Source organism: Typopeltis vanoorti, chromosome 23 (genome assembly GCF_054136105.1).
Source record: "Typopeltis vanoorti isolate ZY-2024b chromosome 23, IOZ_Tvanoo_1.0, whole genome shotgun sequence".
Taxonomy (NCBI): domain Eukaryota; kingdom Metazoa; phylum Arthropoda; class Arachnida; order Uropygi; family Thelyphonidae; genus Typopeltis; species Typopeltis vanoorti.
Window position 1 is genome coordinate 91,253,037 of NC_143571.1, and position 14,804 is coordinate 91,267,840.

Consider the following 14,804-nt stretch of genomic DNA (forward strand, 5'->3'; position numbering starts at 1 on the left):
ATATATATTATTATTGCATAGGCACCTCCATAGAGTTCAAAGAATAATCTTAGAAGACCCAAACTATCAACACAATATCTATCGTAAATCTCCTTGATACCATTAACAGAAAAAGCACTCGCAACTGACTCAGGCAACCCATTCTATTCATTCACCACTCTCTAAGAGAAAAATCTAGTCTTCGCGCCCCTTTCTAACTACACATTTACCTAATTTCCAGGGTTGATCTTTTGTTCTGCCTCCTAGCCAAGTGCTAAAACATTTTTCCTTCTTCAATACTATAAAAGCCTTTCAGTAACTTAAATGTTTCTATCATATCTCCCTTTATGCTTTTCAATCAACTTTTGCAACCCACACCCTTTATCTATGCTTATAGAAAACATTCCCTAAAGCACTCACCATCTTGGTCACTTACTCTCTCGATATTCTCCACCACTTTCTCATCCCGAAGAAATCCAGGCGACCAGACCTGAGCACAGTAATCCAAGTGTTGTATGAAGGCTTTATAAAAGGGGATGATAACTCCCTTATCTCTGTTTGTGTGTTCTTCTTCCAATAACTAAGTCATCCTGTGAGCTACCCTGAAGACTTTAACAATATGCCCTCTACATTTCAATTCTCTATCTACGACTACCTTCAAATACTTAGCTTCATTAATTTCCTGAAGTACAGTTCTCTCAACGTGGTGCATAGCTTGCATTCTCCATTGCATAATTGACATCCATTATGTTTTTGCCCATACTGTCAGCCTATTTAAATTATCTTGCAAACTCTCTTCAGCGCATTGATCAACTATTACTCTGCCCAAATTTGTACCATCGGCAAATAACTCAATATTGCTCTTCAATTTATTTCATATATCATTTATGTACAATTAAATAGCAGTGGTCCAAGCACAGAGTCCTGCGGCGCACCACTAATCACAGGATTGTTCTTCCATATACCTTTGGTATCTGTCCATCAGCCACCCTTTTATCCATATCACCAGTTTCATATCCATCTCTCTTTGTTCCAGTATGGGAAACAGAGTTCCTTGTGGTATTCTGTCACCTGCCTTTGCAAAATCCAAGAGTATCATCGTGTAGCCATTTCCTTTATCCGACTCATTTGTCACTATTATAAAATGTTAGATTACTAAGGAGCGACCATCTCTTCACATAGCCATGCTGTCCAGGATAAACTATCAGCTCAATCTCAGCTCTGGCAGCCTTAAACAATCTAATCAAACATGTTGCCGGTTCTCGTGAACGTTCTCTTCAAGCGTGAGCCAATATCCCATCTAGTCCCACAGCTCTATTTGCATTCAGATTCTGCAATATCCAAAGTACCTTCAAATCATCAACCGCTTTTCTGACTTCAGTCCCTGTCACCACTGCCATAATAACATCTTCACTTGGATGATAAGCCCTTGCAAAATGGTCACTCTGTAGTTCAACAGAGATTCCTCTGACTCTGTTATCTCTCTTCCATCTGTACTCTATAATATTACCCTTCAATACTCAATCTTACTCTACTTGTTATGTAAAGAAATAACTCTTTTGGATTTCCTTTCGCCTGCTCGGCTACCTTCTCATTATCAGATTTTGCCTTCCTTACCAAGCTGATTAACTTTCTTAACAGTTCTTTGTACTGTGTATGAGTTAGCTATCTTTGTTTGCAGCTCAAAATAATGATACTACTCATTCGTTTACCTCCTCCCCAATTTAACCTTGTAGTATTGAGTATTGTGATATTGCTTTGTCCTAATACCCATTTACTATCCCCTATGCACTGTGAACAACCTTCCCCTACAGTTTATGCTATGGTAGTAGTTCAAGCTTCCTCCTAAGTGTATCACAATAAACTACCTTGTAGTTCCACATAGACCGCTTAGTAGTAGTCCAGTCACTTCTGACAAGATCAGGATCAAGATAAGATAAGGAATCGTGACGTGATTAGTTGTTGAGATGATGACGTCATTGTGTGTGACGTCATGAGTTTGGAATGTTAGGAATTTTTCTGCGGAGCATCTGTGTATGTGATGTCATGTTGTTTGTTTTGTTCTCGTATGGAATTATGGGTGATGATTAGATATAAGGATTCGTGTCGTTATTGGTGGTGCACTTCTGACAAGATCAAGATCAAGATCAAGATAAAATAAGGAATCGTGACGTGGGTGTGTGTTGTTATGAGATGTAGATAAGTGACCTAATCTGTTAGTTGTAAATAAGTGACGTCATTTGTTAGTTGTAAACAAGTGACGTTATTGTTTTGAATGGAAAGGAAGATATATTAGTGGATAAGGAATCGTGTCGTGATTGGTGGGACACTTCTGATAAGATCAAGATAAGATAAGGAATCGTGACATGTATGTGTGTTGTTTTCAGATGAAGATAAGTGATGGTATTTGTTAGTTGTAAATAAGTGATGTTATTGTTTTGAATGGAAAATGAAGATATTATTTTCGTGTCGTGATTTTTGGGATACTATGAACCAAATAGGGGTAGGCTGAAAGGGGAAGCGATGTCAGGGTCCTGGATGTGTGTTGTAATGAGTTGTAGATAAGTAAATGGTTTGCGTATGGTATTATGGGTGATGGATAGTGATAAGATAAAGTTTGGAAATGTCTGGAATTTCGCTGGGGCCCTCATCTGTTGTGTTTGGAAATTTCTGGGTAACACATGTCGCTCTGTGATATCACATGGTGTTTTGGTTTGCCTATGGAATTATGGGCGATGTTTTTGAGATAATAAGATATCTTGGAATTTTCCCAGAGTGATACACATCCGTCTTTGTCATCAAGAAGTTTTGTGTTTGGTTGTCTATAGATGGGTGAACTAATTCTCCAATACAGTTTGGGGTGTTTCTTTCCTGTTAAAGGGTGGGAATTCTTAGAGTAGAGTTGGCGACAGTGATTAGGCTTTTCTGAATAATTTAATTATATGCTGGTGTCCCTCACACACACACACACACACACACACACACACACACACACACACACACACACACACACACACACACACACACACACACACACACACACACACACACACACACACACACACACACACACACACACACACACACACACACACACACACACACACACACACACATTAGACATAAAAAGTCGCTAATGTATCCAGGTTGATACTCTAATATGTACTCTATGATTATTCTTATGAAAAAAAAAAACTAATCAGTATTAGAATTACGCTTACCAAAACATAAGAGCAGTGATTATTGAAATTACAATTATCAATTGTTATGTTTAAGTTAAAAAAAAAAACTAACTTACATTTCTTTCCAGAATGGGAACGTCTTGGTACTATCTAGATTTGCTGAATATTCCAAATTGTTCATTTTTAATATATATTTACAGCACAGAACACAAACACAAGTCTGAAAATGTAGACTTTTTCATTATAGGTTACTGGGGCTAACATATATTCACAGCACAAAAACGCACAAAACATAGGAGTTGAAAGATATTTCTGTAAACAACCAGAAAGGCTAGTTGACTACTTAATTTAGATTACTATCCGATTGGTTCTCTGTTTTAATTCCTTCCCACAGCTGCTTATGGTATGTTTTCCCAAGCTTGGTGGGAAAGTCTATGCACCGTTTTGTTTAGAGTAAGTTTTATTTTCTGTTTCGAATTCAGAGTGCTGTTAGAGTATGGAATTCTGACAAGTGAAATGATTTTTTTTAATTGATTTTACTTTTAAAATTCAGTTTAACTACATATTCTAACAGAATAACTGAGCAAAATTAATAAATAAATAAAATGTATGTGAATTTATTTTCCAGCACTGTAGAATTCTCACTAAGTCTCATCTTAAAAATATCTCTCTTATCTGGTCACCAATTTGTTGTATGTAGGTGAGAAATCATGTGTTTAGGTTGGAACTCTTCGTTCCCATGGGAAATTATTGCTGCAGTAAATTAATGCTTGCATTTATTTTTTTAAACCAATATGACTATTAATTTTAAATTCGATTCCTTGTGCTCATAAGCTATTTCTGTAACTGGAATTTATTTATTTTTTCTTTAGCATTAGTAATTTAAGTAACGGATATGAGACAAACAAGGTTTTGAACTCACCACGGCATTTTCGTTTAGAAACTTCTTTTGCCAGCACAACAAATAAATAGTTATTTCTTATTATTTCAAATGAATATTAGCTCTGTAATATGTACTTTGTTAATTTTTATGTTACCTTTTATTTGACTGTAATATTATTAACAAATTGTATTTTCGGAATCTAACATACAGGAATTAAATAAAGTGAAAAAGACAGTATTTTTTTTCTTATTCTTCTGATTTAACATTTGCGTTGATGTTTATAGTGTATGATTTGCTACTGGTGCTTACGTGTAATTCATGTGTGTTTTCTCCATGTGACATTTTAAAACAAGTTGAACTATGGTTTTCACATACTTCAACTATGTAAAACTCATTTCCGTTAGCCCAATTAACTGTTGTCCTCTCAGCCTGACATTTATTTCACAGTAGTGATATTTATATATATATTTTAACACAATTATTGTATTAGATATTCTTTCCAATACAAATAAATAATCATTTATTCTTATTTCAAATGAAAATTAGCTCAGAAAGAAAGAAAGAAAGAAAAATTGTAAAGAAAAAAAATGTTTACCCTCAAATAAATATTAATGATCAGAGCAAACAAGAAATTCATCAGCTTTTTCAAAATTTTGAAATTCATGTACATATTTTTTTTTTTCATCATTTAGTATCATTTAAATGAAGAACGGGTCTGGCTATTAAGTTCGTTAATGTTTTTTGATTTTTCTCTTCCAATGGCAAGTATTTTTCGATATATGCATATTGATTCACTTGTTATCTGCATGCTATGATACCTTTTTATTTTATTTTTTTGTCACTTTTGAGGTGAAATATTCTCCACTAAAATTCTGCCTATTAATTTAATACCTGTTTCCTTTTGCTTCCAAGAATTGACACAGTCTCATTGAGTGGATTTTCAAAAAAAAAAGTCTCTGATTATTTTGTGGCATGAAATTTCACAAGGAAAAATAAAAATATTATGGTCTTACTTAAATTTGTATAACACATCAACGACACCCAATTTGTTCATTTCAATTTATGCATTTTATTTGAATGACATATTATTTACCAATTGCATTTACTGAATCTAACATACAGAAAATAAATAAAGTGAAAAATACAATATATTTTTTTGTTCCTTAATCTTCTTATTGTTACGTTTGCACTGTTGTTCATAGGTTCTTCCCATGCTTGTGGAATTGCCATCATGTGAGTTTTGACAATGTGACTCTCATCTGAAAGTTAATTTTTCATTTGGTGTTCGTTGGGAATTTATTACTGTAGTAAAATTAAGGGTTGCATATTTATTTTTTTTGAAACCAATACATATACTTCTGAGAATTATTAAAAGTACAGAATCTTTCGTTATGTTTCCAAAAACATTTAAAAGTACATGTTATGTTTTCACGTTTTGGGCATCCAATTTCATTTAAATCAAGAACAGGCCTCCCTATTAACCTCGTTAATGTTTTCGATTTTTCTCTTCCTTTGGCGAGTAATATTTGATATTTGCATTTTGATTCTATCATCCAATTTCTTAGTTTGTCCAGAGATAGTGAACCAATTTTCCACTTCAGCTGATGGTTATATTTTATTAACCAAGAATTCTGTTTTTTTATCTCTTTCAGGTAATTCTTTCCAACTACAAGGTGAATTTGTCAATGCATATCTTACAATAATTCCATCAGAAATACAAATTTCTTTAGGAAATAAATTTGAAGTCTTATTCAAAAGAAATTGTACATAAATTATAGCAATGATAACCGAAAATTCGTATTTTTCATCCACTGTAGATTTTGCATATTCGTTTTCCTTCAATCTTCTACTTACATTGCTTCATTTGGAACCACAAATAAATAGTTATTATTATAATTATTATTATTATTTCACTGATTATTAGCTCTGATCTTATATTTTGGGTAAATTATCTGTTGTAAAATTCTGAACAATTATCACTTTTCACAAAGAAACTTTCAAAGAATTTTGTGGTTCAACCATTATTTTTACACTACCGAACACAAAACACCACAACACAAACCAGCAGCTGCAGTGGATGAATGATTCCCTTAGGTCGAAAGTTACTCTACTCTATGTTTTTTCTTATAGTACTGTTTACTCTTACTATGCCCTACCCTGACCATTCCTTCAAAAATGAACCTTTGGTGTAGATGACTCAACGACATATTTTCGCATGCTGTTGGATATAATGTTGATGTGTTTTTATCTTACTTTGTGTGGAGAAAGGTAAAATTTGTATTTGTGTTATCCAGAGAGTACAAATATTTTTTCTATATCAAACTTTAAGAGTTTAAGTCATGTTTTTGGGGTTAATTATCTGCTGTCTCTCTGTAAAACAACCAAATTCTAACAGTCCGGAATTTCATTTATGTGAATGAATTGTTTTCAGATAACTCAAACAATGTCAATAGGTAGCATTAGACAATTTCTAAAATAATCAATTACATGGATATCAGTTTCAACACTCCCCCCCATTCCTGCATTAATTTCAGAGTAGTGATTTTTTTTACAAAAAATGACGTCATCATCTCAACAACCAATCACGTCACGATTACTTATCTTATCTTGATCTTGATCCTGTCAGAAGTGACCGGACTACTACTCCCCTTAACTGAAATATTCACGTTTTGCTGTATTCTGTGAATAAGATACGTTAAACTGTGATCCCGCATTTTACGTTTGTTGTAAATGCTTTTGTTTAAAATTAATCATTCAACATAAATCTTAACGGCGAGTACTAAGGAGCTGACTACTTCTGCTCAAATTGTAAGTACCTATAGTGCATCAAATTAGTTATCTTTCCGGTTAAAAATCAGCCACGTGTAAGCGCTTGCTATGCCAAACGTATGGAGCAAATATGGCGGCAACAAAAGTCAACGACAAAAAGAACTCCTCGCGTCTCGCCATCGCAGTGCCCTCAATCATCGACAAACCCAATGATAACATGCAGTTTACAAAGGACAAGGGAGAGATATTTTTTTTATTGTAAACATAACAATCTTATATACAGGATTAACCGGGTTTTGGTTCTCTGCAGTCAGACAGAGAGGTTACATGCTCATACTCTTGTTGAGGTATGTTACATCGAAGTCACTTATAAGGCTAATTACATTTTTTTTTGTAAATTAAAGCCATTAAGAGTTATTTTAACATGATACTGTATAAGAACATAAATGTGGAAGAACATCGAAGTTACTATTGCACAATATTATCTATTTACATGAGAGTGCCAGCTGATTAATTTTCGCATTGTTAAGCACAACAATCCTTCTTTCTTCCCCCTTTCTTGGGGGGGGGTAAAGGTGTCACTTCTGTGCTGGAAAGTGGATTATAATGCAGTCGCCCTGCTCAGCCAGGAGTTGATTCCGTGGATTCCATTCTTGGTGGAAAAGATCTAAGGTGTTGTTTTGCCTATGGTGGTGATGCTCGTGTAGGATCCGACTTCTCACCTTTTGTTGGAAGGCTGCAGTAAGTTGGTCAGTTGCCTCTCTCTGTGAAGTTGCTGTGCTGTCTGGTCTTGTATGTCTGAGGTAGAAGTTGTATATTACCGCTTTCGCGGTGATGAAGAGATAATTGCAGAATGAATGGTTATTTGACTCCGCATGGACGAGATTGAAATATTCCTCTTCTGTATGAAGACTACCACAGGTAAGAGCTGCCGTTTCCCGAGTCAAACTGATTAATTTCGTGTTGACTGGGCATTCCAAGTAGATATGCCGGACCGTTCCTAATTGGTAGCAGAAGAGGCAGTTATCTGAGACGTTTGAGTTAAATTTTCGTAATATAGTAGGAGTGGGTAATATATTGTGCCACATCCTCCACTGATTATCTGCGTCAGGTTCGATGGCTCTTGTGCGATATGGTAGATTCCATTGAAATAGTGTTTGATTAGATGATGCAGGATTTTCCAACAAAGTGCTTTGGTTCGACTGTTGTGTTAGAGTGCTGTAGATTTTGTTGGTGTTGGGCTTGAAAAGCGGCCTTTACGGCGTCTATCTGCTCAGACTCATTCCCATATTCCAGGTTTTCGAGCGAATTTGGAAAGCGCCAGGTGAGGGTTGGAGAAAGAATATCACCCAAGATCCTCACGTTTCGCCAGCTCCATGGAGGAAAGAAAAATTCTTTCTGAGTGATCGGGATTCTTACCATCGTGTTGTGAAAGATGGGTTCCATGAGGATTTCAGGTAGGGATGCTGTCTTCACTGTGTGCTGGAGGTTTAGCTTCTTCCATCGTCGAAGGGCATCTTTGTAGAAGTTTGTTAAATTTACAGGCACTTGAGCTGTTGTCATTCTTAAGGTGGTGGAGAGAGAGAGACCTCTAGTGGCAGAAGTGAAAATATACTCAGTGGTGCATTTGTGTGATATTTCCTGTTGTAGGGCATTAATGAGAAATCGAGCGCGGAACGTTGTTATTCTATTGTCAATGGAGACCAAATTTTGTCCTCCATCTTTGAGAGAAGTACATAGCTTGGAGTAGGAAAGCCAGTTTGTTTTGTTCCATATGAATCGATATATGGTTGACTTTATTTGTTTTATGAATTGCACTGGTGGCGTAAGAATCTTTAGTGTATGCCAAAGGACACTGGTGGTTATTTGGTTAACGATTATTGTTCTCCCTCTTGTGGAGGAAGAGGCTCGTATTGCTGTCCACTTTCCTAGAACTTGCTTGGAACGCTTGTTTAGTGTTTCACAGTTCGTATCCACATAAGAGGGTGTGTTTCCTAGGTAAATCCCCAGGTATTTGTTTCCCTCTGTGGACCAGGTACCAGACATTGGGGAATCGGTTCGGTTTTTCCATTTGCCACACCTCAGTCCTATGGTTTTATGTGTGTTTAGTTTGGCTCCTGAGGCTGCCTGATATTGTTGGTATGCCATTTGTATGTTATGGAAGTCCTCTTCTTTGCGGGCTATGATTGTAACATCATCAGCATATGCTGTCAAGGTTATGGTTTGGTAGGGAAGTTTAGGGCGGCATGCTCTGAGCAGCATGCTGAGTCTACACAAAAAGCGTTCAATGGCAATTGTGTAAAGAGGACCGGAGAGTGGACAGTCTTGTTTAATACCTCTGCTGTATGGTGTAGTTATGGTAAGCCTGTTGTTTATTTTCATGCAAAACTGTGCCTTGGCATACAACATTTTAATAGAGTGAATGATGTCTGAGCCAAAGCCAAATGCTTTCAAGCAGTTGAAGAGGTAAAGGTGTTCAACGCGGTCGAAAGCTTTTTCTTGGTCTAGTGTTACAAGACCCATTGTTTCACTGTTGTTGTTCGCTGTGCTTATGAGATCCCTTATGAGGTGTAAGTTTTCGTGGATAGATCTTCCAGGGATGGAATAGCTCTGATGCCTATTTATTATTTCGCTCAGAGCGGGTTTAAGTTTGTTGGCAATGGCTTTGGATATAATTTTGCAGTCGGTGTTTGTGATAGAGATGGGTCTCCAGTTTTCTAGTTTCGTCGCGTCTCCTTTCTTTGGAATGAGTTTAATAACTGATGTTGTCATATTGAGTGGAAAGCCATTGGTATTCGCTTCGACAAAAACTCTGTAGAGGATAGGAAAAAGCAGTTCCCACAAGGACTGATAAAATTCAGTGGTGAGCCCGTCTATGCTAGGAGATTTATCTTTAGGTAAGGAGGTGTAGGCAGTTTTCAGATCGTGTAACGTGATGGGGAGTTCTGTGTTACTCTTTGTTGTTGGTGAGAGTCTTTTCCCATTGGAGAGAATTATATTCGTGGCCTCCATAGATGTTGGGCTGGCTTGGTACAAATTTTTGTAGTACTGCAAGGTATATAAGAGGATTTCGTCATGATTTTCTATGATGTTTCTATTATCTGTTTTAATAGCAGATATAGTGGTGCACTCTTGTTGGAGTTTTTCTAGTGAGAAGAAATACTTTGTGGGGGCATCTGCGAAGTTAATATGTTTGCGTCGTGCTCTTATTAGTGCTCCTCTTGCAGAGTGCGCTAGGTGTGAGCGTATGGTGGCTTCTAGGGACTGGTATTCCTCAGATTCTGGATGATGCAATTGCTGTTATTGTTGCAAATTTTTAAGGGCTGAATGCTTATTCAAATTTCTTCGGTGACTATATTTCTGGGTGAATACCCTAACTTTGGATTTAAAAAGTGACCACCACTCGGAAATTGATTGTGAAGTAGGTATATCTCTGATGAGAGTTTCGATATAGATTTTAGAGGTTCTGAGATATTTTGTATCCTTTAGTAGGCTGTTGTTAAATATCCAGTATGCTCCTCCTTTGTATCTGGTGTGTCCAGGAATGCAAATGTAAAGAAGGATGGAATCATGGTCTGATGCATGAGATGAATGGTATGTGACTCTCCTGATGTAGGGTATTGTGTGCATCGATGTGTAGTATCTGTCGAGCCGTGCCTGGTATAGGACACTGGTAGGACCACCTTTGGCTCTCCAGGAGAACACTTTCTCATGTAGGTGCAAGTGTCTGAAGGTGTCAGTCAGCTCGAAGTCATTTATTACATCCTGGAGAAGCTGAGCTAGTGAGTGTCGATGTTCTTGGCATTGCAGGATCCAGAGTGCAGTTGAAATCCCCTGCCAGTATGATGTGGTCATTGACCTTGCTGAGGTGGTTTCGCACAAACTCCAGTACCTGCACTGCAAGCTGGTCATTTTGTGGGATGTATATGTTAATGATATATATTTTATTTCCTGTCTGAGTTGTAATGAGTGCATATATTACACACCCAGGAAAGGTATCGATTATTTCTACTTCTAGAGCGCTGTTTTGGTGAATTTCAATGCTGACTCCAGATCCATGAAGTTGTATGGCAGGACAGTGGTGCATGGTATAAGGCCAGTTCTTCCAGTGTTGATATGAAGCTTTGCTGTTGCAATGGAAGTTTGTTTCCTGCAGCATAACTATTTCTGGCCGGTGGCAAGGATATGCTGCAGGATCAGCCTGTTTCGCAGTGGTGTGGCACATCCTCTAGCGTTTAGTGAGAGAAGGTTTATTGAGGTGCTCATTATTTTATGGTTTAGTTTTATTTGGTGCGGTAATCCTCACTTCCTTTACGGATAGTTACGCTTCCGCTGGGATTCAAGCCCGTTTATCAGGTAGTATATCCTTTTCCTGAGATTGGTGGTTTTTCTCCTTCTTTTTCCTGCCAGAATAGTTCTTAATTCTTCCAGCTGGGTGATAAGGCCACTGATAGATAGATAGACAGATTTTTTTTATTAACTTGTTAAAATATACATTAGACGATAGGTAACAAGGACTATTTACATATAATAAGTATATATATTACAGAGAAAGAAACATTCTCCTTTCGGGTATACAATAGAGATTGCAATAAATGAATTCAAAATTTACAGTTCAGTGTCAGTCTGAGTTATCTTTCAGATGAAGCGCATTGTCGTCGTCAATCCAGAAGAGGGTACCAGTTGGATTCCACTCTATGAATTTCGTGACAGTTCTTTTTTCTTTGAAGTACTCAAGTTCCGATAAAAGCCTGCTTTTTAGTTTCCGACGGAGGATATACATGATGGTTTGTGCAGTTTGAGTGATGGATGGGTGCTAGTTATTTCTTGTCTGTTTTAGGTAGAAGCTGTAGATGACGGCCTTAGCACAGATGAAGAGGAAACTGCATGTTCTGTGTCTGTTTTCTTCTGTGTGGACTAAATTCCAGTAGTCTTCTTGGCTGTGTGCGTAGTTAGTTCTAGAAGCAGTATTCAGGGCATAGATGATTATCACTTTGTTTGCGGGACATGTTAGATATGTGTGTTCCAAGGTAGAGATTTAAAATTTTTTTTTTAAATTGTGAACATAACAATCTTATATACAGGATTAACCGGTTTTGAGTTCTCTGCAGTCAGACAGAGAGGTTACATGTGCATACTATTGTTGAGGTATGTTACATCGAAGTCACTTATAAGGCGAATTACATGTTTGTTTGTTTTTAATTAAATTAAAGCCATTAAGAGTTATTTTGACATGATACTGTATAAGAACATAAATGTGGAAGAACATAAGAGTTACTATAGCACAATATTATCTATTTACATGAGAGTGCCAGCTGAGTAATTTTCGCACCGTTAAGCACAACAATCCTTCTTCTCCCTTTCTTTTTTTGGGGGGGGATGATGTCACTTCTATGCTGGAAAGTGGACTATAATGCAGTCGCCCTACTCAGCCAGGAGTTGATTATGTGGATTTCAGTCTTGGTGGAAAAGATCTAAGGTGTTGTTTTGCATATGGTGGTGATGCTTGTGTAGGATCCGATTTCTCACCTTTTGTTTGAAGGCTGCAATGAGTTGGTCAGTTGCCTCTCTCTGTGAAGTAGATGAGCTGTCTGGTCTTGTATATCTGAGGTAGAAGTTGTATATTACCGCTTTCGCGGTGATGAAGAGGTAATTGCATAATGAATGGTTATTTGACTCCGCATGGAAGAGATTGAAATATTCCTCTTCTGTATGAAGACTACCAAGGTGAGAGCTGCCGTTTCCCGAGACAAGCTGATTAATTGGGTGTTGACTGAGCATTCCAAGTAGATATGCCGGACTGTTCCTAATTGGTAGCAGTACAGGGTTATCTGAGACTTTTGAGTTAAATTTTCGTAATATAGTAGGAGTGGGTAATACATTGTGCCACATTCTCCAATGAATATCTGAGTCAGGTTTGATGGCTCTTGTGCGATATGGTAGGTCCCAGTGAAATAGTATTTGATCAGATCATGCAGGATTTTCCAGTAAAGTGCTTTGGTTCGGCTGTTGTGTTAGAGTGCTGTAGATTTTGTTGGTGTTGCTGGGTGTAAGTTTCTCCCATGAGTTATTGGTTTTTATCAGAAAGATAGGCGCCGGATCTTCTGAGTTAGGAGGGCTAAGCCCCTCTTCTGTTATGCTGTCAGGCTTAAAAAGCGGCCTTTACAGTGTGTATCTGCTCAGACTGATTCCCATATTCCAGGTTTTCGAGCGATTTTGGAAAGCGCCAGGTGAGGGTTGGAGAAAGAATGTCACCCAAGATCCTCACGCTTCGCCAGCTCCATGGAGGAAAGAAAATCTCTTTCTAAGTGATCGGATTTCTCACCATCATGTTGTGGAGGATGGGTTTCATGAGGATTTCAGGTAGGGATCCTGTCTTCACTGTGTGCTGAAGGTTTAGCTTCTTCCATCGTCGAAGGGCATCTTTGTAGAAGTTTGTTAAATTTACAGGCACTTGAGCTGTTGTCATTCTTAAGGTTGTGGAGAGAGAGAGAGACCTCTAGTGGCAGAAGTGAAAACATAATCAGTGGCGCATTTGTGTGATATTTCCTGTTGTAGGGTATTAATGAGAAATCGAGCGCAGAACGTTGTTATCCTGTTGTCAATGAAGGTGTGAGGGACAAATTTTGTCCTCTATCTTTGAGAGAAGTACATAGCTTGGGGTAGGAAAGCCAGTTTGTTTTGTTCCATATGAATCGATAGATTGTTGACTTTATTTGCTTGATGAATTGCACTGGTGGCGTGAGAATCTTTAGTGTATGCCAAAGGACACTGGTGGCTATTTGGTTAACGATTATTGTTCTCCCTCTTGTGGAGGCAGAGGCTCGTATTGCTGCCCACTTTCCTAGCACTTGCTTGAAACGTTTGTTTAGTGTTTCACAGTTCTTATCCACATAAGAGGGCATGTTTCCTAGGTAAATCCCCAGGTATTTGATTCCGTCTGCGGACCAGGTACCAGACATTCGGGAATCCAAGGGAGAGATTTTTATTTATTATTATTTTTTTTTATTGTTAACATAACAATCTTATATACAGGATTAACCGGTTTTGGGTTGTCTGCAGTCAGGCAGGTAGGTTACATGTTCATACTCTTGCATACTCTTATTGAGGTATGTTATATTGAAGTCACTTATAAGGCGAATTACATTTTTTTTTGGTATAGATAGATAGATAGATATTTTTTTTTTATTAACTTGTTAAAATATTCATTAGAGGATAGGTAACAAGGACTATTTACATATTATAAGTATATATATTACAGAGAAAGAAACGTTTTCCTTTCGGGTATACAATAGAGATTGCAATAAATGAATTCAATATTTACAGTTCAGTTTCAGTCTGAGAGGTTACATGCTCATACTCTTGTTGAGGTATCTTACATCGAAGTCACTTATAATGCGAAGTATATTTTTTTTTAAATTTAGATTAAAGCCATTGAAAGTTATTTTAACATGAAACTGTATACGAACATAAATGTGGAAGAACATAGGAGTTACTATAGCACAATATTATCTATTTACATGAGAGTGCCAGCTGACTAATTTTCGCACTGAAGCACAACAATCCTTCACAATCCTTCTTCCCCCTTTATTTGGGGGGGGGCATGGTGTCACTTCTATGTGGGGAAAGTGGATTATAATGCAGTCGCCCTGCTCAGCCAGGAGTTGATTCCGTGGATTCCAGTCTTGGTGGAAAAGATCTAAGGTGTTGTTTTGCCTATGGTGGTGATGCTCGTGTAGGATCCGACTTCTCACCTTTTGTTTGAAGGCTGAAAGGAGTTGGTCAGTTGCCTCTCTCTGTGAGATAGATAGATAGATATATTTTTTTTATATTATATAAGTATATATATTTCAGAGAAAGAAACATTTTCCTTTCGGGTGTACAATAGAGAATGCAACAAATGAATTAAAAATTTACAGTTCAGTTTCAGTCTGAGTTATCTTTCAGATGAAGCACATTGTCGTCGTCAATCCAGAAGAGGGTACCAGTCG

The 14,804-nt window shown here is 37.3% G+C and overlaps 1 protein-coding gene across 2 annotated transcripts in view; it reads left to right on the plus strand.

The window, feature by feature from the left end:
* Positions 1-14,804, plus strand: part of LOC150094058 (uncharacterized) — a 129,082-nt gene that overhangs the window by 35,167 nt on the left and 79,111 nt on the right. The window contains exon 3 of one of the 2 annotated variants that reach the window (XM_090412637.1): positions 4,034-4,275. The exons of the other annotated variant lie outside the window; for it this stretch is intronic. Within the exon in view, the coding sequence (XP_090268763.1) occupies positions 4,034-4,133 (100 nt within the window). The 3' untranslated portion in view covers positions 4,134-4,275. Of the gene's footprint in view, positions 1-4,033; positions 4,276-14,804 lie in introns of those variants that run through there. 2 annotated transcript variants of the gene reach the window in all.